Raw genomic sequence first — 26,366 nt, 5'->3', positions numbered from 1 at the left:
AATTTTATTTATTTATTTTTTCAGTCTATGACCAGGACTTGAACTTGGTACCTGCCACTTTCACACACTGGCTAGCACTCTAACAACCAAGCCATGCCCCTAACATGAGGACTGGATTCTGAAGTCAGCCTGGGCAGATAAACCCCAAAGATTCTTGTCTTTTTTTTTTTTTTTTTTTTTGGGGGGGGGGGTCCAGTTGTGGGGCCTGAACTCTGGGCCTGGGAGCTGTCCCTCAGCTCTTCAGCTCAAGTCTAGTGCTCTACCCTTGAGCCAAGGCACCACTTCCGGTTTTCTGAGTGGTTTATTGGAGATAAGAGTCTCACAGACTTTCTAGCCTGCACTGGCACTGAACCATGATCCTCAGATCTCAGCCTCCAGAGTAGCTAGGATTATAGGTGTGAGCCACCAGTATCTGGCTACTTGTTCCTTTTATTATCTGTTATAAAGGTAAGTGAGCTATGAGTAGATAAAAATTTGCTTATAGGCTCTTGTGTATATACAGTAATAAAAAAAATACTCAACTTGTAACAAAACTATAAAGAACATACAGTTGAGTCACCATATAATTATAATATCCTGTTGATGGAAAAATGGACAACACCAGGCTAAGAAGAATTCTAATTAATATCCATAATGAGCTATACTAATAAACTAATTATTTGTGCTATATGAGGCTAAGTAAAATAATAGCAAGAATGTAAGTATGTAGAATTATACATATATACAGAAATAAAAATAATATGAAGCAGTAACAAGAGTTTTAAAGCCATTTAATTCAATAGTGTATGAAGGAATTGTGCTTTTTTTTTTTTTGGCTTTATTGGGGTTTGAAATCAGGGCCTCATACTTGCGAGGCAGGCACTATTAAGCCACACCTCTAGATGCTCTAGTTATTTTTTTGATGGGTTCTCTTGCATTTTTGCCCAGGGAGGACTCTAGCAGCGGGGATTATGGGATCACAAATTCAGGCTACCAGGCTCAGCTTCTGTATTGAACTGGAGTCTCACTAAGTTTTTCTGCCAGGCTAGTGTTGAATCACTGCCTTCCAAGTAGCTGAGATTTGTTAGTTTTATTTTTCACATATTCAGAATTCTACAGTTATCTCTATTTAATGTGACACTAATATTATAATACAGCTTAATGCACTGTTTAGAATTCCTATTTATTTCTGGGCTGTATTTAGTCAACTAATTTTCCCTGGTCACAGGTACTCTGAAAATAGAAATCTTGTTTTATTTTTCTGCCCACTAACAAGTTTCTTTACTGTCACAAATTAGAAATTAGAAACCACAAATTAGAAAATTAGGAACCATTGCAGTGAAATATACCATATGGACATAGTAACTGTAAGGAAGGTAATTCTATGATGGCCCGAGTAATACCTTGTTATTGATGTGGTAACAATGAAATTCAATCATAAATAATTCTAAAGAGCAAAATCTTTTCCCCATTCCTCTGCACTTAGCAGTCCCTGAAGACAGGGTAAGAGCAGCGAAACTAGATGGATCCAAAGACTTTCCCCACCCCAAGCAATAATTACTTTTTAACTGTTTCGTCCCCATCTTTTGCTTTTTTTTTCTTTGCCCTCCACTTGCTTGCCTGGTTCTCTAACACTCGAGTCACCCATCCAGCCCTGTTTTTGCTGGCTATTTTAACAGAGGGAACCTAGTGAACTTTTCTACCAGGGCTGGCCTTGAACTGTGACCCTCTCCCCCTGAACTCAGCCTTCTGAGTAGCCAGGACTATGGTATGAGGCACTGGTGGCCAGCTCACTTCCACCTTTATCACTAACACTTTTGTCCTTGAAACACAAAACATCTAATACAACCATTCAATTAAACAAAACAAGAGAAACCTGGCCAAAGCAGCTAAAGCTGCTACCAGGGCCCCTGTCCTGCTTCTACAAAACTCAAGGATTTCAGAGATTCTAAACCACTGCTTTGTCTTATATTTCTTCTAAAAGCAGAAACTATAACGCTAACTGATATGATCACTTAATAGAGCTTATTACTGTGATACAAATGTGATGTTCTAATTAGATCATTCTGAACCTGACCTCTCCAATTTAGGGCCCACATTTACTACTATAAAGACTAGTACCTAGCAGGCAGGTTCCATTTCCAGAAAGACTATTTTATGTTAAAATATACTATATTCATGTCTGAATACCAAGGTGAAGCTTTTTGGTATGACTAATACACGCTAAAATAATAAGAATGATATGACAGTAAAAAAAACTCAGTGGGGAAGCAGGCAACAGTGGGAGAGAGAAAGGCTAATGAAGATGGTGAATAAGGATGAGTATAGTCCATGTTGTTTATTTCCAGACAATAAACAAACTCCAGACAACAATAAAACTTGTTGAAATTGTTTTAAGAAGGGGAAGAAGGGTAAAGGAGAATGATAGAGAGAATGCATTTGGGATTCAATGTACTAGATGTGTAGAAATGTCACAATTAAAGTATGTTTAAAAAAAAAAAAAAGCTCACGTTTAATGTGGTGAAACCAGGGACAGAGAAAACCTATAGAATCCAAACAACATGCAGGTGATATCTACAGTCAATGCGTCACAAAAGTTAAGACAGAACAGCCGGAAGATAAAAGTGTAGATACTGAAGCTACAAGGAATAGAGTAAAATGTGGGGGACTGCCCATACACTGAAAGTATCAAGCACTGAGTTTAATCCCAGTACTGTCAAAGGGGGGTGGGGGAAGCCAGGGACAGTGACACACACCTGCAATCCCAGCAGTCAGGAGGTAGAGGCTGGAGGATTATAAATTCTAGGCTAACCTGGAGAGCTTGGACTACATGGCGAGACCCTGTGTCACAAAAGATAAAAAGTAAAGTATCTCTTCAAAATTTAATGTTTATTAAAGAAAATAGATATCGAATCATCCTAGTTATGTTACTTTCAGTCTTTAAAAATTATACATGTTTTGCTAGGTGTGGTGGCTCATGCCTGTAATTCCAGCTACTCTAGAGGAAGAGACTGAGAAGACCCAAGGTCTAGGCAAAAAAGTACTGAGATTTACATCTCAATCAGTAAGCCAGGTGTGGTAGCGCCTATAATCTCAACTACACAGGAAGTGTAAATAAGACAACTGAGATCCAGTTTGGCCCCATAAACCTGAGATCTATTCAAAACCTAACTAAAGCAAAAAGCTCTGGAAGGATGGCTTAAGTGGTCAAATGCCTGCCTACCAAGTGTGAGGCCCTGGGTTCAAATTCTAGTACTGGGGGAAGGGGAAAAAAAAAGCACACAGAAAAAAACAGATAACTGGAATACTATCTGTTAAAAGAAAAAAAAAAATTGAAGTTGAAAAACTTTCTCCCAAAAAACAGAAACCAACACTGGGGGGCCCCATGTGACAAAAACATACCCACAATCCTAGCACTCAGGAGGGGGAGGTAGAAGGATCAGGAGTTGACAACTATCCTGGGCTACATAGTGAGTTTGAACCTCCCTAGGCTACAGAGCAAGACCCTGACCCACATCTCCCAAAAAGGGCCCAGATGGCATCACTGGTGAGGTTTACTAAACATTTAAGAAAGAAGTAATACTAATTCTACCCTAACTCTTCAATATTTAAGAAGGAACACTCTCCAATTCATTCAATGCAGTCAGGATTACTCTGATACCAAAACCAGATAGACACAACAGGAAACTATAGACTAATGGTTCTTATGGATAGAGAAACAAGTATTTCAAACAAAATCAAATCAAATCAAGTGGACTTAGAAAGCAAATCCAGGGCTGGGAAGGTGGCTCAGTGGTACAGTGCTTGCCTTGCATGCATGAGGCCCTAGGTTCGATTCCTCAGCACCACATAAGCAAACAGAAAAAAGCCGGAAGTGGTGCTGTGGCTCAAGTGGTAGAGCGCTAGCCTTGAGCTGAAGAGCTGAGGGACAGCACCCAGGCCCAGAGTTCAGGCCCCATCACCGGACCCAAAAAAAAAAAAAAAAAAAGAAAAAAAGAAAGCAAATCCAACAACGTACAAAAGGATAATACATCATCATAGTACAGACTTATCCTAGAAACCCAGATGGTTTTAGCATTCAAAAAATCACTACTTCACCACATTAACAACTAAAAAAAATGAAGAAACACAAACATGATTATAAATGAAGAAAAAGTATTTAACAAAATCTATCACCCAGTCTTGATAAAAATTCTCAGTAAATAAGAAACAAATTTCCTCAACCTGATAAAAAGAATCTGTAAAAGAAAATCTATAGTTAACACGTAATGGAGCAAGTTTGAGGGCTTTCTAGGAGAGGAATAAGACAAAGGTAAACAGTAAGGCTGAATAGTTTCCCTCCTTTCTTACTTCCTTTTTTTTTTTTTAAATTTTAATTTTTTTGCAGGTCCTGGGGCTTGAACTCAGGGCCTGGGTTCTGTCCCTGAGCCTCTCTGTGTTCAAAGCTAGCAATCTATCACTGAGCCACAGTTCCATTTCCAGCTTTTCCGTCTATGTGGTTTTTTTAAATTTAACTTTATTTAAAAAAAATTATCTTTAAGTAGTGATATAGTATCAGTTATGAGTACAGTATCTATGTGGATCTTACAAAGAATGGCCATGACATTCTCTTTTTTGTATTTCTCCTCCTTCTTATTCATACACTATTTCTTCAATGTCAAAAAAAATCCCTGACAGAACCACCTGGCTCCTTGAGCCCTGACTGACTGTTGTTTTATTAAGACGAACAACACGAATGGAAGCCAAAAGACAGGATTCTGATCTATAAAGAAGCACTACAATCAAGGGCTACAATCTATAAAGAGGATTTTACCTTCATTATAGGGCACTGGATTGCCGATCTTTAATCCAACTGCTTCTGCCGACTTCAAAACTTCTAAATCCATCAAAATAATTACTCTCCTAACAAAGGCAAGCAAATGGTAACAAGTCAGAATAAATAAACCAAACACTTTCTAAAGACAAGCTATTTAAAAAGCTTTCCCTCAAAGATCATTGTGATAAAACTATTTTCCTTTGTTAGTAATTTTCATTACTGAATAACTAATATATGATATCAATTCTACGTAAGTATCTCCCTTCATTTTTCACTGCATCATTATCAAGGTTTTTTATTATGATAGGGTATTCATTTCCAATCTAGGCCCTTAATTAAAATGATGCATATTTGCCAAAAACATATCTTCAAGGAGCCACTGGCATGTTAAGAATTTAGATTATTTGGGGCTGGGAAGGTGGCTCAGTGGTAGAGCGCTTGCTTTGCATGCTCAAGGCCCTGGGTTCGATTCCTCAGCACCACATAAGCAAAAAGAAAAAAGCCGGAAGTGACACTGTGGCTCAAGTAGTAGAGCGCTAGCCTTGAGCTGAAGAGCTGAGGGATAGTGCCCAGGCCCAGAGCTCAGGCCCCACAACCGGACCCCCCTCCCCCCCCAAAAAAAGAATTTAGATTATTGCCGGGCACTGGTAGCTCATGCCTGTAATCCTAGCTACTCAGAAGGCTGAGATCTGAGGATCACGGTTCAAAGCCAGCCCAGGCAGGAAAGTCTGTGAGACTCTTATCTCCAATAAAACCCACTAGAAAACCGGAAGTGGCACTGTGGCTCAAGCGGCAGAGAGCTAGCCTTGAGCTGAAGAGCACAAGGACAGCGTCCAAGCCCAGAGTTCAAGTCCCACGACCGACAAAAAAAAAAATAAGAATTTAGAGTATTAAACACAAGAATATACTGCATAAAGTGTTCAGAAACACACACTTCAACAGTTAATTTTCCACCATGAAAAAAAATTATGACAGTTGATACTTTAGAATTTTTAATTATCTATCTTTAAGAACTTTCAGGCCTTTAACTCATCTATCACTACTTTTCCAAAGATCTTAGACCCAAAACAATCTTTGATATTAGGGCTGTGGATGTAGCTCAGTGGGAGAGCACTTGCCTAGCCCATGTGAAGCCCTTAGTTTAGTCCCCAGTACCACAAAATAAATCAACAAAAACCTTTGACATGACAAGGCTTTACATGGTCTGGCCTTGATAACCAAGGCTTCTCAGCGGTCCCAAACTGAGGAAAGTCAGCTGTTTTCATTTTGTTTCTATATATGCTATGCCAGTCCTGCCTCAAGACCTCCATCATATGCTTCTATTTTTTTGGTAAGTCAGGTCCTGGGCATTGTCCCTGAGCTCTTTCACTCAAGGCTTGAGCTCTACCACTTTAAGCCACAGCTCCATTTCATCTACTTAAAAAAAAATACATGCACACACACTTGAGCCACAGCGCCACTTCCGGTTTTCTGGTGGTTAACTGGCGAAAAGAGTCTCACAGACTTTGCTGCCCAGGTTGGCTTTGAATCTCAATCCTCAGATTTCAGCTTCCTTAGTAGCTAGGATTACAATTTCAAGCCCCAGAATTGGCACATACACACAGATAAAATTATATATATACATATATACATACATATATACATAATATATCCACACATAGATATACACCTACATATGAATAGCTGAAAACTGAACACTGAATGTCTGAATATTCAGTTATAAAATCAAAAGGGTAACTTTAAAATACATATTATTATTTTTTTAGTTTAACATAAAAATACATATTATTATTTTTTGTGTGTGTGTGCTGGTCCTGAAGGCTGTCCCTGAGTTTCTTTGCTCAATGCTCTACCACTTGAGCCATAGCTCCACTTCCAGCTTTTTGGTGGTTAATTGAAGAGTTTCACAGACTTTCCTGCCCAGGTTGGCTCTGAACCTTGATCCTCGGATCTCAACCTCCTAAGGAGCTAGGATTACCAGCATGAACCACCAGTGTCCAGCTTTTAAATAGTGTTAAAAAAAGAAATGTATTCATTATCTTATATCACCTTTACAATAAAATTTAAATTAAAAAAAGAAGCAATATATATTTTTTGGAAGGAGAGGGGGTCTGGTCGTGAGGCCTGAACTCTGGGCCTGGGCACTGTCCCTCAGCTCTTCAGCTCAAGGCTAGCACTCTACCACTTGAGCCACAGCGCCACTTCTGGCTTTTTGCTTTTTGCTTATGTGGTGCTGAGGAATCGAACCCAAGGCCCCAGGCATGCAAAGCAAGCGCTCTACCACTGAGCCACCTTCCCAGCCCTTAAAAAAATATTTTTAAATGAAATAATACACCTGATATTTACTTCAAAATTATAGAGGCAGGGGCTGGGAAGGTGGCTCAGTGGTAGAGTGCTTGCCTTCCATGCATGTTGGGTTCGATTCCTCAGCACCACATAAGCAGAAAAAGCTGGAAGTGGCGCTGTGGCTCCAGTGGTAGAGTGCTAGCCTTGAGCTGAGGAGCTGAGGAACAGTGCCCAGGCCCAGAGTTCAGGCCTCATGACCAGCAAACACACACACACACACACACACACACACACACACACACACACACACACACACACACACACACACACACACACACACACACACACACACACACACACACACACACTATAGAGGCAAGTGAGGGTGGAAAGGACAGTGACTGGCAAGATTGGACATTAGTTGGCAACTTGAAGCAGAATGCTGGGCTATATGATATTCATATTTCCATTGTGTATTCTGACCACTTTTATAAATATTTAAAATAACCCAGAATAAAAACAAGACTGAAAAAAAGAGACAGTGAGAAAAAGGAAGCTAAGAGGATTATTTTTTAAGGTGAGATTTATTTTACAGGAATGAAAAATATGTCTGTTAATCTATTAAAAATAACTCATGTTGCTAGGAGGGTGGCTCAGTGGTAGAGCACTTGCCTTGCATGCATGAGGCCCTGGGTTCCTCAGCACCACATAAGCAGAAAAAAAAAAAGCCAGAAGTGGCGTTGTGGCTCGAGTGGTAGAGTGCTAGCCTTGAGAAGAGCTGAGGGACAGCACCCAGGCCCCACGACTGGACCCCCCAAAAAAACAGTGTAAAAATAACTCATGTTAAGTGATTAAAAACAACATATCAAGATGAAGTAAAAGCTTTAAAAAAAAAATCCAAGAGCCATTACAACAAAACCCTGAATAGAAGGACCTAAAAAAAAAGTCCTGCACACTCCAGAGGGCCTTGGAGTTATATAACAAGTTCTTTGTTACACTGAAAAGGAGAGCAAAACAAAGAAGTTGCTAATAATTGACACCCCCATTTCAACACTTTGGATGTTGCTAGCTGACATACTACCATTAAAAACAAACCAATTTGTGGGCTGGGAAGTTGGCTCAGTGGTAGAGTACTTGCCTTGAATGCACAAGGCCCTAAGTATGATTCCTCAGCACCACATAAGCAGAAAAAAGACGCAAGTGGCCCTGTGGCTCAAGTGGTAGGGTGCTAGCCTTGAGCTGAAGAGCTGAGGGACAGTGCCCAACCCCAGAGTTCAGGCCCATGACTGACAAAAACAACCCCCCCCCCCCCCACACACACACAATGGCAGAGCTGGGTGCAGGTAGCTCATGCCTGTAATCCTAGCTACTCAGGAGGCTGAAATCTGAGGATCCAGGTTCAAAGCCAGCCAAGCAAGAAAGTCAGTGACACTCCTATCTCCAATTAGCTCCAATGGAGCTGTGGCTTAAATAGAAGAGTTCCAGTCTTGAGCAAAAAAGCTAAAGGACAGCCCTCAAACCCTGATAGAAATATTACACTAAGGAAATTATATAACTGCATCAAGAAAATCCTAAAGACTAAATGGCCACATGCCATATTCTTTGATGGAAAAAATCTTATAGAAAATATTGTATATATTTTTGCATTCCAACAAGACTTTTACTTGGTTTTCAAATGTGACTCTAAAATTTATATGGAATAAACAGAAGAACTGCCAAGGAAATTTGTGTGTGTGTGGTGTGTGTGTGTGTGTGTGTGTGTGTGTGTGTGTGTGTGTGTGTGTGTGTCAGGGTGGGAGGGGATTGGGAGAACAGGTAAAAGACACTGCCAAGAGTTACTAAAATCTTCTCCAGATAATATTTTAGCTGAAACTTTGCAACAAGTGTTGGAGCAGCTGTTTGGAAATAGTCTGAAAGCTCCTAAAATATTCATCATAAAGCTACTCCTTGTTGACATTGGTGGCTCATGCCTATAATCATAGCTACTCAGGAGGCTGAGCTATGAGGATCCAGGCTTGAAGCCAGCCCAAGCAGGAAAGTCCATGAGACACTGATCCCTAATTAACCAACAAAACTTGGAAGTGGAGCTGTGGTTCAAATGACAGAGCACTGGCCTTGAGTGAAAAAAACTCATGGGAGAGTGCCCAAGCCCTGAGTACAAGCCCCAATACAAAAAAGTTACCTTTGAGGCAGCAATCTTACTACTCCTGGATACAGTCTTCCGCAGTGTCTCTAGGGGATTGCAATGATCCAGGACACCTCTCAGGCACAAAATCTGTGCATGCTCAAGGTAGTTTTTGTGTATGTCCTACACATGTCCTCTTAGATAATTTAAATTGTCTCTAAGTTACTTATGACATCTAATACAATGTAAATGCTATGCAAACAGCTCTCACACTGCATCGTTTAGGAAGCAATAACAAGCAAAGTCTGTATGTGTGTGCAGTACAGATGCTGTTTTTCTCCTCTGAATATTTTTCACCAGCTGTTGGTTGAATCCATAGGTTCAAAACCCACAGCTATAGATTCAATTATGTTTTAGAAGTGGAGACATATGTACACATAAAAAAACTGTACCACAGGGCTGGGAAGGTAGCTCAGTGGTATAGTGCTTTGCCTTGCATGCATGAGGCCCTGGGTTCAATTCCTCAGCACCACATAAGCTGAAAAAGCTGGAATTGGCGCTGTGGCTCAAGTGGTAGAGCGCTAGCCTTGAGCTGAAGAGCTGAGGGACAGTGTCCAGCCCAGAGTTCAGGCCCCATGACTGACAAAAACAAAAAACTGTACCACAAGGGCTAAGTTTCTGGCTTAGGTGGAAAAGCTCTGGCCTAGCAAGTGTAAGGTACTAAGTTCAAACCTCAATACTGCAGAGAGGGAAAAAAATCAGTACACTAATCTTCAGTGCATTATTTACCCATAAATTGGACCCGATCCTATTTCATATATCTTCTCTCTTGATCTCTCATTTCTGGTTCCCAAATGTCTTTTGTACATTTTGTTGTTGTTGTTTTGTCAGTTATGGGGCTTGAACTCACAGCTTGGGTGTTAGTCCCTGAGGTTCTTTTTTTTTTTTTTTTCTTGCTCAAGGCAAGCAGTCTTACCACTTTTTTTTTTTTTTGGTCAGTCATGGGCCTGAACTCTGGGCCTGGGCGCTGTCCCTCAGCTCTTCAGCTCAAGGCTAGCGCTCTACCACTTGAGCCACAGTGCCACTTCTGGCTTTTTCTGCTTACGTGGTGCTGAGGAATTGAACCCAGGTCCTCATGCATACAAGACAAGTGCTCTACCACTGAGCCACCTTCCCAGCCCCCAGTGCATTATTTACAATGGCAAAAAGATAAAACAATCCAAAAGTCCATAAACTAATGAAGGATGAATGAAATGTGACATCATCTATCTATATACTACAGCTACAAATAGGATACTGGTTACAATTTGGATGAATCTTGAAAACACTATAGTAAATCAAAGACATGGTCACAAAGGACCATGTTTTCCAAGATCCCACAGGAAGTAGCCAGAGTAGACAAATCTATAGAAACAGAATGTATATTAGTAGTTGCCCCAGACTGGAAAAGTTGGTGGATTGATGGGTGCAGGGTTTCTTTATGGAGAAATAAAAATGTTCTTAAATTAACTGTGCTAATAATGACTGCACAAACCTGTAAAAATATTTCAGTGCCAGGTGCTGGTGGCTCACACCTGTCACCTAATTTCTCAGGAGGCTGAGATCTAAGTAATGATTGTGGTTCAAAGCCAGCCCAGACAGAAAAGTCCCTGTGAGACCCTTATTTCTAATTAGCCATTCAAAAATTGGAAATGTGCTGTGGATCAAATGGTAGAGTGCTACCCTTGAGCAAAAGGGTTCAGGGAGGTTTAGTGGTAGAGTACTTGCCTAGCATGCATAAAGCCCTGGTTGATTTCTCAGTACCACATAAACAGAAAAAGTTGGAAGTGGTGTTGTGGCTCAAGTATTAGAGGACAGCACCCAGGCCCAGAGTTCAGCCCCATGACCGAAGGTGAGGGAAAAAATTCTCACAGACTTCCTGCCCAGGTTAGGCTGGCTTTGAACCATGATTCTCAGATCTCAGCCTCCTGAGTAAATACGATTACAGGAACAAGCCACCAGCACATGGATAACGTCAGTATCTGAAAGTTTCAGAATCTTTCAGGAACTTTTTTTTTTGGTCGGTCATGGGGCTTGTACTCTGGGTCGGGGCGCTGTCTCTCAGCTCAAGGCTCAAGGCTAGTGTTCTACCACTTGAGCCACAGCGCCACTTCCGACCTTTTCTGTTTATGTGGTGCTGAGGAATCGAACCCAGGGCCTTATGCATGCGAGGCAAGCACTCTAACACTGAGCCACTTTCCCAGTCCCAGGAACTTTTAAACTTAAAATATAACACACACTATTTCCCCATCAAAACCCATAGCTTCCCATTACATTCAACCCAACAGCTGAATTTCTCTAGGCTTTCTATGCTATGTGCTACTCATCTAGGAAAGAAGTTAGATTCCTCCTTCATACCAACATAAAAATAAATCTCAGATGAACCAAGTCAGCTTCTCTAATTGTCTGGTGCACTAAAACAAATTGTAATATGTTGTTTTTCTCAAAGCAGATAATCCAGTGTTTACATTTACAGTATTTTTTTTCTTTTTTGGTAGCACTGGAGTTTGAAATCAGGGCCTTGTACTTGATAGCACTCCCCCACTTTAGCTACTTACTCCAATCTAAAAAAATAGCTTTATTACCTAGATAGCCAAGATACAAAATCTAGAAGCCATAAAGGAAAAAAAAAGGGACAAATACAAATAACTTCAAAAAGTATTTAATTCCCTACAATGAGTCTTTAATTCTCTATAATAAACAGAAAAGGAGTAAGACAAAATACATGAGCCAGGTGCTGCTGGCTCACACCTGTAATCCTAGCTACTTAGGAGGCTGAGCTCTGAGGATCACAGTTCAAAGCCAGCCCGGGCAGGAAAGTCTGTGAGACTCTTATCTCCAATTAACCACCAGAAAACTGGAAGTGGCACTGTGGCACAAGTGTTAGAGCATTCGCCTTGAGCTGAAGAGCTCAGGGACAGCACCCAGGCCCAGAGTTTAAGCCCCATGACAGACAGACAGAAAGAAAGAAAGAAAGAAAGAAAGAAAGAAAGAAAGAAAGAAAGAAAGAAAGAAAGAAAGAAAGAAAGAAAGAAAGAAAGAAAGAAAGAAAGAAAGAAAGAAAGAAAGAAAGAGAGAGAGGGGGAGGGGGGAGGGAGGGAGGGAGGAAGGAAGGGAGGGAGAAAGAGAAAGAAAGAGAGAAAGGAAGGAAGGAAGGAAGGAAGGAAGGAAGGAAGGAAGGAAGGAAGGAAGGCAAGGACAGAGACAGAGACAGAGCCAGAGACAGAGACAGAGACAGAGACAGAGACAGAGCAAGCGAGCGAGCTGGGTACAGTGGCTTATGCCTATAATGCCAGCTATTTGAGGGGCTGACTTTAAGGCCAGCCCAGGGAAAAAGTTAACAAGATCCTTCAATCAAAAAGCCAGGTGTAGCTGAGTGCTAGTGGCTCACATCTGTAATCCTAGCTTCTCAGGAGGCTAAGATCTGAGGATCAAGGTTGAAAACAAGCCTGGGTCCAGAAAGTCCAGGAGACTCCAACTAACCACCAGTAAACCAGAAGTGGCACTACAGCTCAAAGTCGTAAAGCACTACCCTTTAGTGAAAAAGCCCAGGGACAGTGCCCAGGCCATGAGTTCAAGCTCCATGACCAACACCAACAACAAAAAAGCCAGGTATGCCTTTATAATAATAATAATAATAAAAATTAATGCAAAACAAAAAGCCAGGTGTGGGAGAATGTACCTCTGGTACCAGTTACTCAGGAGGCCATAGGTTAGAGGATCTTAGAGACCAGCCTTAGACAAAAATGTTAGACCCTACCTGAAAAGTAACTAAAAGCAAAAAAAAAGGAGCCAAGGGTACATTTCAAGTATTAGAATACCTGTAAGCACCAGACCTTGAGCACAAAGCACAATACCATGTATTCATAAAAAAAAACAAAAAACAGATTATGGAAGAGTCATATTTCTGGTTAATAAAAAGTGCCTATAAACATTTTTAGGAAAATGGTATAATAAAAAGAGAAAAGTTACAGACAGCCACAAATGTAACATGCTTATCTTCACTAACAAGAAAATGTAAGCCAAAATAATGATTAGGTTTTTTTTTTTTTTTTTTTTTTTGGTTGGTTGTGGGGCTTGAACTGTGGCCCTGTCCCTGCGCTCAAGGCGTGCATTCTACCGTTTGAGCCACAACACCACTTTCAGGTTTCTACTGGTTTATTGGAGATAAGAGTCTCACGGACTTTCCTACCCAGGCTGGCTTTGAACCTTGATCCTCAGATCTCAGTCTCTTGAGATCTGATTACAAGCATGAGCCACCGTCGCCTCGCTATAATTGGTAATTAGTAAAGAAATTAAGCAGGCCTGGTGGTGCATGCCTACAATACTAACCTAAGAGGCAGGACGACTGGGAGTTCCAGCCCCCAGCCTGGGATGTACAGAGGTATTCTATACCAAAACAATTCTCAAAATTGCCAGTAAATGAGAAAGCTTTTTTTGTTGTTGTTTTTGATAGTTGGGGTTTGAACTCAAGACCTAGTGCTTACTGGACAAGTGTTCTAACTTTGAGCCATGCCCCAAGAAAGGTTTTAGTTTTAAACAACAGCTTTGGAGGTCTGGCTCAAGTGAAAGAGCACCAGTCTTGGGCTGGGAAGGTGGCTCAGTGGTAGAGCGCTTGCCTTGCATGCATGAGGCCCTGGGTTCGATTCCTCAGCACCACAGAAGCAAAAAAGAAAAAAGCTGGAAGTGGCACTGTGGCTCAAGTGGTAGAGTGATAGCCTTGAGCTGAAGAGCTGAGGGACAGAGGTGCAGGCCCAAAGTTCAGGCCCCATGACTGGACCCCCCCGAAAAAAAGAGCACCAGTCTTGGGGGGGAGTACAAGGCCTTGAGATCAAGCCCTAGTACCAGCACAAAAATAAACAAGCAGCTTTATGATTCATGTAATCTAAGATTCACTTTGCTATGTGTATAACTAGGAGTTTTCAGAGTTGTGCAAGCACTACCACTGTTAACTCTGAAACAGTTTCATCATCCCAAAAAGAAGCCCTGTGCCCACTAGTGGACACTCCACCCTTTGGAGCCACATCGCTGTTTCTGTGCACTTGTCTGTTCTGAAATAGACACTCATTAAACATCATTTATATTGGGATATTTTGTTCTGTCACCATAATGCTAACTCTAGTAGCCTACCCTTCAGAAATAAAAGCAGGAACATGTAAAAGAAAACAGCTGAACAAAATGACTAAAGCCCTGTTTAGAATAAACCTGAAAGCTGGACATAGTGGCATATCCTGATGATCCTGGAACTCAGGATCATGAGGTCAAGGCCAGCTAGGGCTATATAACAAATAAACCTGAATGACCACTACAGAGATTAAGGAATAGATAACCCACAACAGACATAGGCCTTCCTTTACTCTGACACAAACCTTGTGCACAGGTCTGAAAGAATACATGACATGCCGCGCAGCAGGTTGAGGTGAAGTGCAGCAGAGCTATACTTCGTGGAGTGGAACTATATCTCTAACTAGAGAGAACAGACTTTGAAGAACTCCCAGCAAGGACTGTTCTCAATCCCAGCCAAGCTCTCCACTGTCTCCCACAACCATATCCTGGAGGACAGAGAGAAAGTAGCACCCACAGCACTCGAAGGTAGCCTGGAGTGCAAGATAACAGGTCCCCAGTGGGAAACTTGGCAAGATGATGCACCTGGCCTAGACGCTGCCTGAACAATTATGAAACCTGAACAGAATTGTCCACATTAAACATGAACAAGATAAAAAGAAATGGCATGGGACAATGAAAGGAACAAGGTCAGATAAAAGACCAAGAAACTGCCCTAGAAGAAAACATATGCCAAGAAAGGAGTGATGACTCCCCAAAGCCATATTCAAACTACTGCTATGAATTCAATAGAGTCAAAGATACCATAAAACAAGGCAGAAGAATAGGGAGCTTGAAAAGCAAAGGAGAAAAAAAAAAAGAAACAACAAAAGTAACACTGTTATATATCTAATACTTAAAACTATATAAACATCAAGGGACAGAAAAGAGCTAAAACCTCAACTATTATCATGTTGGAAATGATATAAACCAATACATGTATTAGACAAAAGATTGAAGCCAACTAAGGATTTACAAGGAAGGCAGTTACCCAGCAACTCCATAAATGAAACAGAAAACAGCATGAAGGAACAACAAACAGAAAAACTTCTTTAAAATGAAAGAACTGAGCTAGGCACTAGAGGGTCATGCCTGTAATCCTAGCTACTCAAGAGGCTGAGATCAGAGGATTGCAGTTCAAAGCCAGCCGGGGTAGGAAAGTCTGTGAGACTCTTACTCCCAGTTAACCACTAGAAAACTGGAAGTGGAACTGTGGCTCAAAGTGGTAGAGTGCTAGCCTTGAACAAAAAGAATTCAGTGCCAAGCCTTGAGTTCAAGCATCACAACCACCCCCCCCCCAAAAAAAGAACTGAATAAGCGAAGTGAAAGATTATTTGATATGGTGTGTACGAGGGGGAGAATTGGCAAGAACAGCTGACATTGAGATGTGGTCTATTATGGAATATGAAGTATGAAGAAAAAATTCTAGGCAGTGCATGGTAGTAAACACCTATAATCCCAGCACTTAGGAGTTAGAGCAGGAGAACCTGGAGTTTGAAACCAGTCTGGGCTACATGTTGAGATGTTGTCAAGAAAGGAAGGAGGGCTGGGAAGGTGACTCAGTGGTAGAGCATTTGCCTTGCGTGCATGAGGCCCTGGGTTCAATTCCTCAGCACCACATAAGTAAAAAGAAAAAAGCCAGAAGTGGCACTGTAGCTCAAGTGGTAGAGCACTAGCCTTGAGCTGAAGAGCTGAGGGACAGCGCCCAGGCCCAGAGTTCAGACCCCATGACCGGACCCAAAAAAAGAAAAAAGAAAGGAAGGAAAAAAAGGAGGATAAAGAATTCTTTGGGAATCCAAGCAAATAAAGGAAAACTTCCTAACAGGAAAGAAGCCAAAGCGGGCTAGCCTTAAGACTTTTGAAGACCAATATTCAATGCCAGAAGACAAAATTCTGAGGGAAAACCATGGAAACCAAAGAACAGATACCAAGCCAAGTTGTCAGTCTAATACTTTAATCCTTTTAATATTCTTTACAGTTTTGTTTTAATCTTTGTGGAAACTTAACTGAAATTGCTCTTTCAAGGAAGAAATTTTATCTGGTTACATTCAGTTCCTTCTGTTTGTGTTAAGTTTTTTAACCAACCACAGTATGAAAATTTACATCTCTGCTGTTCAAGTTCCTACCTACTCACAACACAACCATCCATGTTGGGAAATTAATACTGACAAAATACTTTCATCTAACTCATAAAAGCCGCTGGAGTTTCATCTACTGCTTCAATGACAGCACAAGGATCCAATCCAGGGCCTTGTGTCAAAGGGAGAAACGCTTCTCAATTTTTCATTTACTTTCACACTTAAGATTTTTTTAATTTTTGTTGGCTTGAACTCAGCGCCTAGGCACTATCCTTGAGCTCTTTTTGCTCAAGGCTAGTGCTCTACCACTCTGTACCACAATTCTACTTCCAGTTTTCTGGTGGTTAATTGGAGCTAGGAATCTCATACTTTCCTGCCCAGGCTGGCTTTGAACTGTGATCTTCAGATCTCAGCCTCCTGAGTATTTAGGATTATAGGCATGAGCCACTAGCACCTGGCTACATGAGATTTTTTTTTTGGTTGGTTATGGGGCTTGAACTCTGGGCCTGAGCTCTGTCCCTCAACTCTTCAGCTCAAGGCTAGAGCTTTACCACTTGAGCCATAGCACTACCAGCTTTTTCTGTTTATGTGGTTCTGAGGAATTGAACCCAGGACCTCATGCATGCAAGGAAAGCACTCTACCACTGAGCCACTTTCCCAGCCCTACACTTGAGGTTGTTGAAGATGAGGCCAATTACAATGTAATTGAGGCTTTGACACTACTGGATACTGTCATGTATACACCTATACCCAGCACAGGACAGAAGTGAGGCTGTATTCTGTTACATGGTACATGATTTCTACCTGTGCCACCACAGGTAAAGTTAACATTGATTATCACCATGATCAAAGGGCCTAGGTTCCTCCCTTGCAAAACTACCTCTCTTCCCACTACAATTAATAACTATTTCCTGGGGAGGTACTTTAAGCCTATTAACTACCTTGTTTCTCATCAAATTTTCACCTACTTGTTTTCTATCAACTGTATGCTAGATAAAGACTATAAAACCAAGCATGGTGGTCCATGCTTGTAATTCCAGCATTCAGGAGCTGGGGATCATGAACTCAAGGCCCAACTAGGCCACAAACTGAGAACACATCACATAAGAGCCTGTCAAATACCCACATCCTAATCCTAGAACCTATGAATGAGTGGTACTTTTACATGGGAGGATGAGATAGCCACAAATGCAATCACATGTATTTTTCTAAAAGGAAAGTGTGTGTGTGTGTGTGTGTGTGTGTGAGAGAGAGAGAGAGAGAGAGAGAGAGAGAAGGGGAGAGGGATAGAGATAGAGATAGAAAGATCTATTATCTATGTGTATATATATCTATATCTATTGATATACAGAGAGAGTACATTGGAATGATGCAGTCATAGACCAAGGAATGAATGCCAGGAGCCACTAGAAGGTGAAGAGACAAATGGATACATCCTCCCATGAAGCTTCCAGACAAAGTACAGTCCTCCTGACATGGCTTCAGCCCAGAGATAATTTCAACATTTGTGTGTGTGTGTGTGTGTGCGCTTGTCGGTTTTGAGACTTGAACTCAGGGCCTGAGAACTGACCCTGAGCTTTTTTTGTTCAAGATTAGCACTCTACCACTTGAGCCACAGCTCTACTTCCCACTTTTTTGGTGGTTAATTGGAGATAAGAGTTTCATGGACTTTCCTGTCCAGGCTGGTATTGAACTGTGATCTTCAGATCAGAAGCATGAGTCACCAGTGTCCAGCTAGGTTTCAGCTTCTGGCCTCCAGACAGAATAAGTTTCTGCATCTGTTTCTCCAGTAGTTTTTTATTATTCTATAAAATCATCAAGTTTGTCATGGCTAATAGTAGCCATAGGAAACATATAGCATCTACTAATGCTTCCTGCATCAATCAATCATTACCATGACAGTTGCCAAATGGTGATTTTCTAATTACATAATTTATTTTACATTCGTGAGATATCATCTTATTTTAAGAAAAAGCTGTTTTCCCATGTATTCATTTATTCAGGATGGACTTTTAAATTCCTGTTCTAGCCAGTGGATTCAAATTCATTTTGTACTAACTTGTCACTTTGAAGATTTTTTATCTTCTTTTTTCTTTTTTTCTCTTTTTTTGTGCCACTCCTAAGGCTTGAACTTAGGGCCTGTGCACTGTCCTTTAGCTTTTTCCACTCAAAACTATCAACTCTACCATTTGAGCCACTTCTAGCTTTTCAGTGGCTAATTATAGAGATAAGAGTCTCAGACTTTTTTACCTGAGCTGGCTTCAAACTATGATCCTCAAATTTCAGCTTCTTAAGTAGATAGGATTACAGGCATGTGCCACCAATGCCTGACTCACACATGATTTTTTTATAACCCATTTCATTTGGAAGGATAGTAAAAATATTGACCTATTTCAGAATATTTAATTCTTAGATTTAAGAAAAATCAGAAACTGCCATAGAGACACAATAGAACATGTTAACTTCTGAACTAATGGAGGGGGGGAGGGAACCATTGATCTATGACAAGGAAAAAACAAGAACATTGTTCAAACACTAAGAAAAAATAAGCAAAAATGACCAATAATAAATTAAGCAGAATAAACCCACAAATTAAATCTGAAATTGAATTTTTTAACTTATTTATAAAATGACACCCAAATTAATTCAAAAGGCTAAATTTTAAAAGAAAACAAACATATATCCAATAACACAAATTGACAATCTTTTGTAAATATACAGATAATGTAACATACCTTGATGAAGCTTTATCAACATTGAAATGCTTATATTTGCTTCTTGTGTTTTGAATATATTGTGTGATTCAAAATAAAAATCTTGGGGAAAATACTATATAAAGTTCCCCCACTTTAAAAAGATCATTTTTCTGTTCAGTTCACTGTTATATTTCTAGCACATAACATCTTGAAAGTACTAAACATATTCTATATTGGCTGAATACTGAAAATTCAAGATTGTGGAGAAAAAAAAAAGAACAACAGTATATAATTAAATGTATTTTTTTATACTGTATTCAGTGACCTCTTCATTACCAGATACTAAAAACAGCTGAAAAAATAAGAAGTAAATACAGTTATGCATTGTTTTATTCTTTTGTTCTGGGATTTCCAATTTGTTTGCATATTTCTCTTTCCATGGTGCCATGTTTTAGTTTTCTGAGTTCAGACCTGATTAGCTACAAATTTCTTAGCTGAAAACTCCTTACTGCCTTTTTAAAATTCCTTATTGAATTTTTGGCAGGCAATGTGTTTCTCTGTCATACAAACAGAAAACACCTACCTTCCATCTTTCAGAGTGTTGACGATAAATCTGTTAATCTGGCAAATACAGTTGCTGGACAATTGTTCCTTCTCAACAAGGGAGTTCAACTGGGTTGCCAACATGAAAGCTGAAAAGCACAGACATTATTTTAGCCTCGGGGAACACTTCAGTCACAGGAATATGAGAGCTGATCCCAAGAAAACCAATGGCTTCCATGCACACTTACTGAAGTTATAACTAATCAAGATGCATAATGAAAAAATGGTATAAATCAGCTGTGTTTCTCAAAGGGCCTCATCATTTTCTTATGTCACTCAGGTTTCATGAAAAACACTCAAGTCCTTCTAAGTCCTTTACATTTACATTGTGACTAGAGATAGCAAGCAAATATTCTATACATTACATCTTCCTTTTAAAGCTTCCAAGACAAAAATAAAACCCCCCAAAAGGCAAGTACAGGACAGCTAACCCATCCCATTCACTAAATGCCAATACCATCCTTAGGGAAATTAATCAAAGAAAACATACAGCACCAGTTAGAGAAAAGTAATTAAGCTGAGTGGCAGCTTTCCACTCCATGCAATCTATTGTTAGAATGCTCTCTGCCAGCTGCAACTCTGCCTCAATGAGATACACAGCCAAGAAGTGTGGTATACTACAACAATGTACCCAAATTACTGCACTCAGAGTGTCAGGTGGGATTCTATCATTTTCACACTCACAGTTCTAACAATCATGCATCATACTCACAGGACAGGGTGTTCAATCCATCACTCATAAGCAGTCGGTAACGGGGTGGACTATTGCCTGTAGTAATAGCACGGATATTCTAGGATAGAAAACTTGATTCATTAGCCAGGTTTTCTGCCCAATCCCTAGAGAAAACTAAACCTAAGTGGTAGCTGAGTGGGTTGTCATTTGTTCAAGACAAATGGAATTTTGTCTTGAGTTTTTGCCCATTCTCTTGATACCTACATACAAATAAAAAGAATATTGAATTGGATAATTACTCCCACTAACTTCCCACTAACATTATTAAAAACAATATACTCCGACACGGGTGGCTCACAGGAGGCTGAGATCTGTTTAAAGGCTGAGCTTGGTTTAAAGCCAGCCTGGGCAGGCAAGTCTATGAGACTCTCATCTCCAATTAGCCAGAAAAAAAAAACTAGAACTAGAACTGGAGGCATGGTTCAAGTAGTAGAGTTCTAGCCATGAATAAAAAAGAACAAGAGCTTGAGGCCAGTTTAAATGCCAGTATTGGCATACACATATACACAGGCATGCACATGCACATGTATATGCACATAAAAAAATTTTAAGGAAAAATATATTTATAACTAAGCACCAAATCTATACATGGTATGTATAGAAAACATGCTAAAAATATAAAACGGAAACTGAGGAAAAAAGTTCCTTGCCCCGAAGGAGCTTATAGTTGGATAGAGATGGAAGCAGGGGCAGGCTCTGTGTAAAAACAGTGGTCTAAGAGCCAATCTGAGGCTTATCCTAGCTTGAAGGAGAACAGAGGCAGATTTCTGAAGGAAACTGAACATGAAGCCTGACAATGACCAGCAGTGAGGAGTTACTAGGGACTATCACTTACTTTCCCTCAATCCCAGGGTATAATCCTGGATTTTGCTTTTATTGATGCTTAAAATTCCTACCACATTTGAGACTGAAGGGTTAACTGAAGACTTTGACATCAACAGCCTCATTTTTTTCCTCTCTCTCTCTGAAGGTCATATGGATGGCAGAGTAGATATAAGGATGTGTAACACTGTAAGTCACCTAAGCAAGGTAAAGCTTAAATCTAACACTGCAAACTAACTTTAGCATTAATTTTTAACTAACTTTGGCTAGCATTTTGTTTTTTTTTTTTTTTTTTTTTTTTTTGGGTCCGGTCGTGGGCCTGAACTCTGGGCCTGGGCGCTGTCCCTTAGCTCTTCAGCTCAAGGCTAGCGCTCTACCACTTGAGCCACAGTGCCACTTCCGGCTTTTTTCCTTTTTGCTTATGTGGTGCTGGGGAATCGAACCCAGGGCCTCATGCATGCAAGGCAAGCGCTCTACCACTGAGCCACCTTCCCAGCCCTAGCATTTTGTTTTTTAAGCCTCATTATCCTCTCTTTCAGGGTCACAATGTAGACTGATCTATTTCTAAACAATGGAGAGAATTTCCTGAAGGAAAACTGTGTCTTCCATCAAACATAATTTGAAATTATTTACAAACCTATAAAATATTTGAGCAATACATGTAGGTACTTACAATGACTTGGAGGATGGGTTTGATAGAAGTGTTTCCCTGTTGCATTATGGCCTGATAAAGTAAAAGCATTCTTATGAGATATATACTCAAATCACAATTAAAAAGACATATTTGTACAGTATGGCACTTGTAATAAGCAACAGATAATATTGTTTGAAGAGCCTATTCAGTACCAATCATTTACAAAGTCTAAATTATCACTAGACAAATAATAAGAAATGTGTTTTCAAAGAGAACAAAGAGTATCTGCTGCTAACAATAAAAGTCTTTTCTTGTGAGCACTCACAATTTTTATAAACAGAAGCAGTGGCTTAAGCCTATAATCCTAGTTACCTAGAAGGCAAAGATCTGGGGATGGTGGTTTCAGGCTGGCCTAGGCATAAAAGTTTGTAGGATGTATCAAGAATAATGCTTAAAGAGAAATTTACAGCTTTAAATGCTTACAACAGAGAAATAGATCCAATGTCAATGATCTAAAACTTCTACCACAGGGAGCTAGAAAAAGAATAAATTAAACCCAAGTACATAGAAAGCAGGAAATAGTAAGAATCTAAATCAATTAAACAGAAAATAGATAAGCAGGGGAACAAAAAATCAAAATCTGGTTATTGGAAAAGATAAAGTTGATAGCCCATTAGCTTATATACTCAAAAAAATATATTTTCAGTATCTGGAATGAAGAGAGATATCATATAATCTTACATATAAATTAAAAAGATAAAGAAATAGCAGGATGCTGGTAACTCCTTCCTGTAATACTAGCTACTCAGGAGGCTGAGAACTGAGGACTGTAGTTCAAAGCCAGCTCAGGCAAGAAAGTCTATGAGACTCTATCTCCACTTAACCATTAAAAAGCTGGAAGTGGGCTAAGAGGGTAGCTCAGTGGCAGAGTGCTAGCCTAGCATGCAAGCCCTGAGTTCGGTTCCTCAGTATCAAATAAACAGAAAAAGGAGACGTAGCACTGTGGCTCAAGTGGTAGAGTGCTAGCCTTGAGCAAAAATTAACTCAAGGACAGTGCCCAGGCTCTTAGTTCAAGCCCTAGGACCACCAAAAATAAAAAAATAAAAATAAATTAAAAAAAAATAAAGCCTTCTTTAAAAAAAAAAAAAAAGTCTGGAAATGGAGTTGTGGCTCAAGGGGTAGAACACTAGCCTTGAGCAAAAAAGCTTAGGGACAATGTTCAAGCCCCAGAACCCTTACCACCTTGGCCCCCTCCCCAAAAAATAGCTCGGCATTGGTGGCTCATTCCTGTAATTGTAGCCACTCAGAAGGCTAAAATCTAAGGATCTCAGTTGAAGCCAGGATAGACAGGAAGGTCCAATTTAGCTTCATTTCCAGCTTTTTTTGCTGGTTAATTGGAGATAAGAATCTCATAACTTTTTTGCCTGGGCTGATTTTAAATCGGGCTCCTCAGATCTCAGGTGCCTGAGTAGCTAGGATTACAGATGTGAGGCCACCAGTGCCCAGCGTAAAAAAAAAAACTTCTAAGACAGAAAAACTAAATCATATCATTCATGAACAAGGGTGCAAAAATCCTTAATGAAATACAAATCAACCAAGCTTAGCACTAAATAAAATGGGTAGTCATGACTAAGTGGGAGTAAAGTTTTACTCAAACCCCAAAATCAATGTAATTTGTCACATTAATGGAATAAAAAAGAAAAGCCACAAAGATCTCAGCAGATAAGAGAAAACACACTGGACAAAATTCAACACTTGTTCATTACAAGTGTCTTCCTTCCTTCCTTGCTTCCTTCCATTTGTGTAGCTACTGGGTCTCATGCTACAGGGCCTCATGCTCTCCTTTGGCTTTTTCACTAAAGGCTGGTACTGTATTACTTGAGCCACACCTCCACTTCCAACTTTTTGCTGGTTAACTGGAGGTAAGTCTCACAGAAGTTTCTGCCCAATTTCTGGCTTGGAACTATGATCCTCAAATCTCAGCTTCCTGAGTAGCTAGGGTTACAGGCATACGCCACCAGCACCTAGCTGCTGGTCTCTATTTCTTAATACTGGCAATAAGATAATAGAGAATGAAATAGCCTAAAATGCCATATAAATACCAAATGCCACTGCCAGGTGCCAGTGGCTCATATCTATGAATACAGTGCTAGCCTTGAGCAAAAGAAGCTCAGAGACAATGCCCAAGTCCTAAGTTTAAGCCCCAGGATTTGTAAAGCCAGCACCCGGCTTCACACCAATGTATTTTACGTATCATTAGCATATAGATCAACTGCAGAATAGAAATCCCCAAAACAGATTCACACATATATAATCAATGGATTCTGTCAAAGGCAACAAAGTAATGCAGTGGAACAAGATAGTCTTTTCAACAAACAGTGATGCAACAACTGAATATGTATATGGTCCACATTAAAAAGTGGACTTGAGCTGGGCACAGGTGGCTCATACCTGTAATCTTAGCCACTCTGGAGGCTGAGATCTGAGGATCCCAGTTCAAAGCCAGCCTGGACAGAAAATTCTGTGAGACTCTTACCTCCAACTAACCATCAAAAAAACAAGAAGTGGAGCAGTGGCTCAAAGTGGTAGAGTGCTAGTCCTGAGCAAAAGAGCTGAAGGACACCCAGGCCCCAAGTTCAAACCCCACAACCAACAAAAAGAAATATGAACTTGAAATGTTTCGCAGGCCTGACAGCAAAGCTAAAACTATAAAACTGGAAGAAAATCTAGGACAAAAGATTCGTGACTTTGGAGTAGGCAAAGGTTTCTAATGGAATAAAACACAATTTAAGCTAGGCACTGATGGCTCATGCCTGTAATCCTAGCTACTCAGGAGGCTGAGATTCAAAGCCAGCCCAGGCTGAAAGTGAAGCTGTAGATTAAGTGGTGGCTGTGGATCAAGCTCAGGGACAGAGCTGAGGCTGTAAGTTCAAGTCCCAGAATAAGCACAACAAGGAAAGAAATATAGCCAAGTGCCAGTAGCCACTGGCCTACTCAGGAGGCTGAGATCTGAGGATCGTGGTTCAAAGCCAGCCTGGACAGGAAAGTTAATGAGACTCTTATCTCCAATTAATCACCAGAAAACCGAAAGTGGCACTGTGGCTCAAGTGGTAGAGTGCCAGGCTTGAGCTGAAGAGCTCAGGGACAGCACCCAGGCCCCATGACTGATTAAAAAAAGAAAAGAAACATATATGTATATATAATATATAAAATATATATATATACACATAATAAACAGTGGATGTTGAAGTCTCATGCCTTTCATCCTATCTACTTGGGAGGTTGAGAATGGGAGGACAGCAGTTTGAGGCCAGCCTATATCTGAACACAAGTGGCATACAACTGTCATCTCAAGTTATATTGAAGACTGAGATTAGAAGGATAATACTTCTAGGCCAGCCTGTACAGAAAAATCTGAGAAACTCTGTATCAACAGAAGGAAGCTGAATTTAATGGTGAGCACCCTGTCATCACACAAGAATGAAAAGCCTAAAATAGTTGGATCAAGATCCAGGCAAGGGGCTGGGAAGGTAGCTCAGTGGTAGAGTGCTTGCCTTGCATGCATGAGGCCCTGGGTTCAATTCCTCAGCACCACATAAGCAAAAAGTGGCGCTGTGGCTCAAGTGGTAGCATGCTAGCCTTGAGCTGAAGAGCTGAGGGACAGCACCCAGGCCCAAAGTTCAGGCCCCATGACCGGACCTCCCCCCCCCCCCAAAAAAAAGATCCAGGCAAGTACTTAGGAAGGAAGCAAGATACCCTATCTCAAAAATAACCAGTGGATGGAAGTGGCGCTGTGGCTCAAGTGGTAGAGTGCTAGCCTTGAGCTGAAGAACTGAAGGACAGCGCCCAGGCCCAGAGTTCAAGACTCACGACTGACAAAAAAACAGAACAAAACAAAACAAAAACAGTGCAACATTGCCCCAAAAGAAATTAACTCATTATCTAAATTCTGCAACTGTAACCCCTTTGTACAACACCTTTATAATAACAATTAAAAGTTAAGAAAAGGGCTGGGAATGTGGCTTAGTGCTTGCCTAGCATGCATGAAGCCCCAGGTTCAATTCCTAGGTACCACATAAGCAGAAAAGACTAGAAGTAACACTGTGGCTCAAGTGGTAGAGTACTAGCCTTGAGCAAAAGAAGCTCAGAGACAGTGCCCATGCCCTGAGTTTAAGCCCCAGGATTTGTAAAAAAAAAAAGAAAGAAGAACCAATGCAAAACAGGGTTGTAGATGTGGCTCAGTGGTAACTGCCTAGGAAGCATAAGATTCTAAGTTCAAACTTCAAAGCTGCCAAAGAAAAAAAAATCATTAAAAGAATGAGAAAACAAAATAAACTGGGAATATACATACACATACAAACACACACACATACACACACAAATATTTAACAAATAACATTCAGGATCAAGAATTCTTACAGCTCATGGGGCTGGGAAGTTGGCTCAGTGGTA

General features: G+C 40.4%; 1 protein-coding gene across 1 annotated transcript in view; it reads right to left on the bottom strand.

Annotated features, from left to right (window-relative positions):
* Window positions 1-26,366, bottom strand: part of Rpa1 (replication protein A1) — a 58,462-nt gene that overhangs the window by 27,122 nt on the left and 4,974 nt on the right. Inside the window, exons 2-5 of the mRNA XM_042673809.1 lie at window positions 21,954-22,004; window positions 20,438-20,516; window positions 19,706-19,814; window positions 4,793-4,881 (exon numbers count right to left, since the gene is read on the bottom strand). Of these exons, the coding sequence (XP_042529743.1) occupies window positions 4,793-4,881; window positions 19,706-19,814; window positions 20,438-20,516; window positions 21,954-22,004 (328 nt within the window). The remainder of the gene's footprint in view (window positions 1-4,792; window positions 4,882-19,705; window positions 19,815-20,437; window positions 20,517-21,953; window positions 22,005-26,366) is intronic.

Source organism: Dipodomys spectabilis, unplaced genomic scaffold (assembly GCF_019054845.1).
Source record: "Dipodomys spectabilis isolate Male_0828 unplaced genomic scaffold, ASM1905484v1 ptg000018l, whole genome shotgun sequence".
Classification (NCBI taxonomy): domain Eukaryota; kingdom Metazoa; phylum Chordata; class Mammalia; order Rodentia; family Heteromyidae; genus Dipodomys; species Dipodomys spectabilis.
The sequence above is the reverse complement of the archived record's forward strand: the minus strand, read 5'-3'. Positions and strand labels throughout refer to the sequence as shown.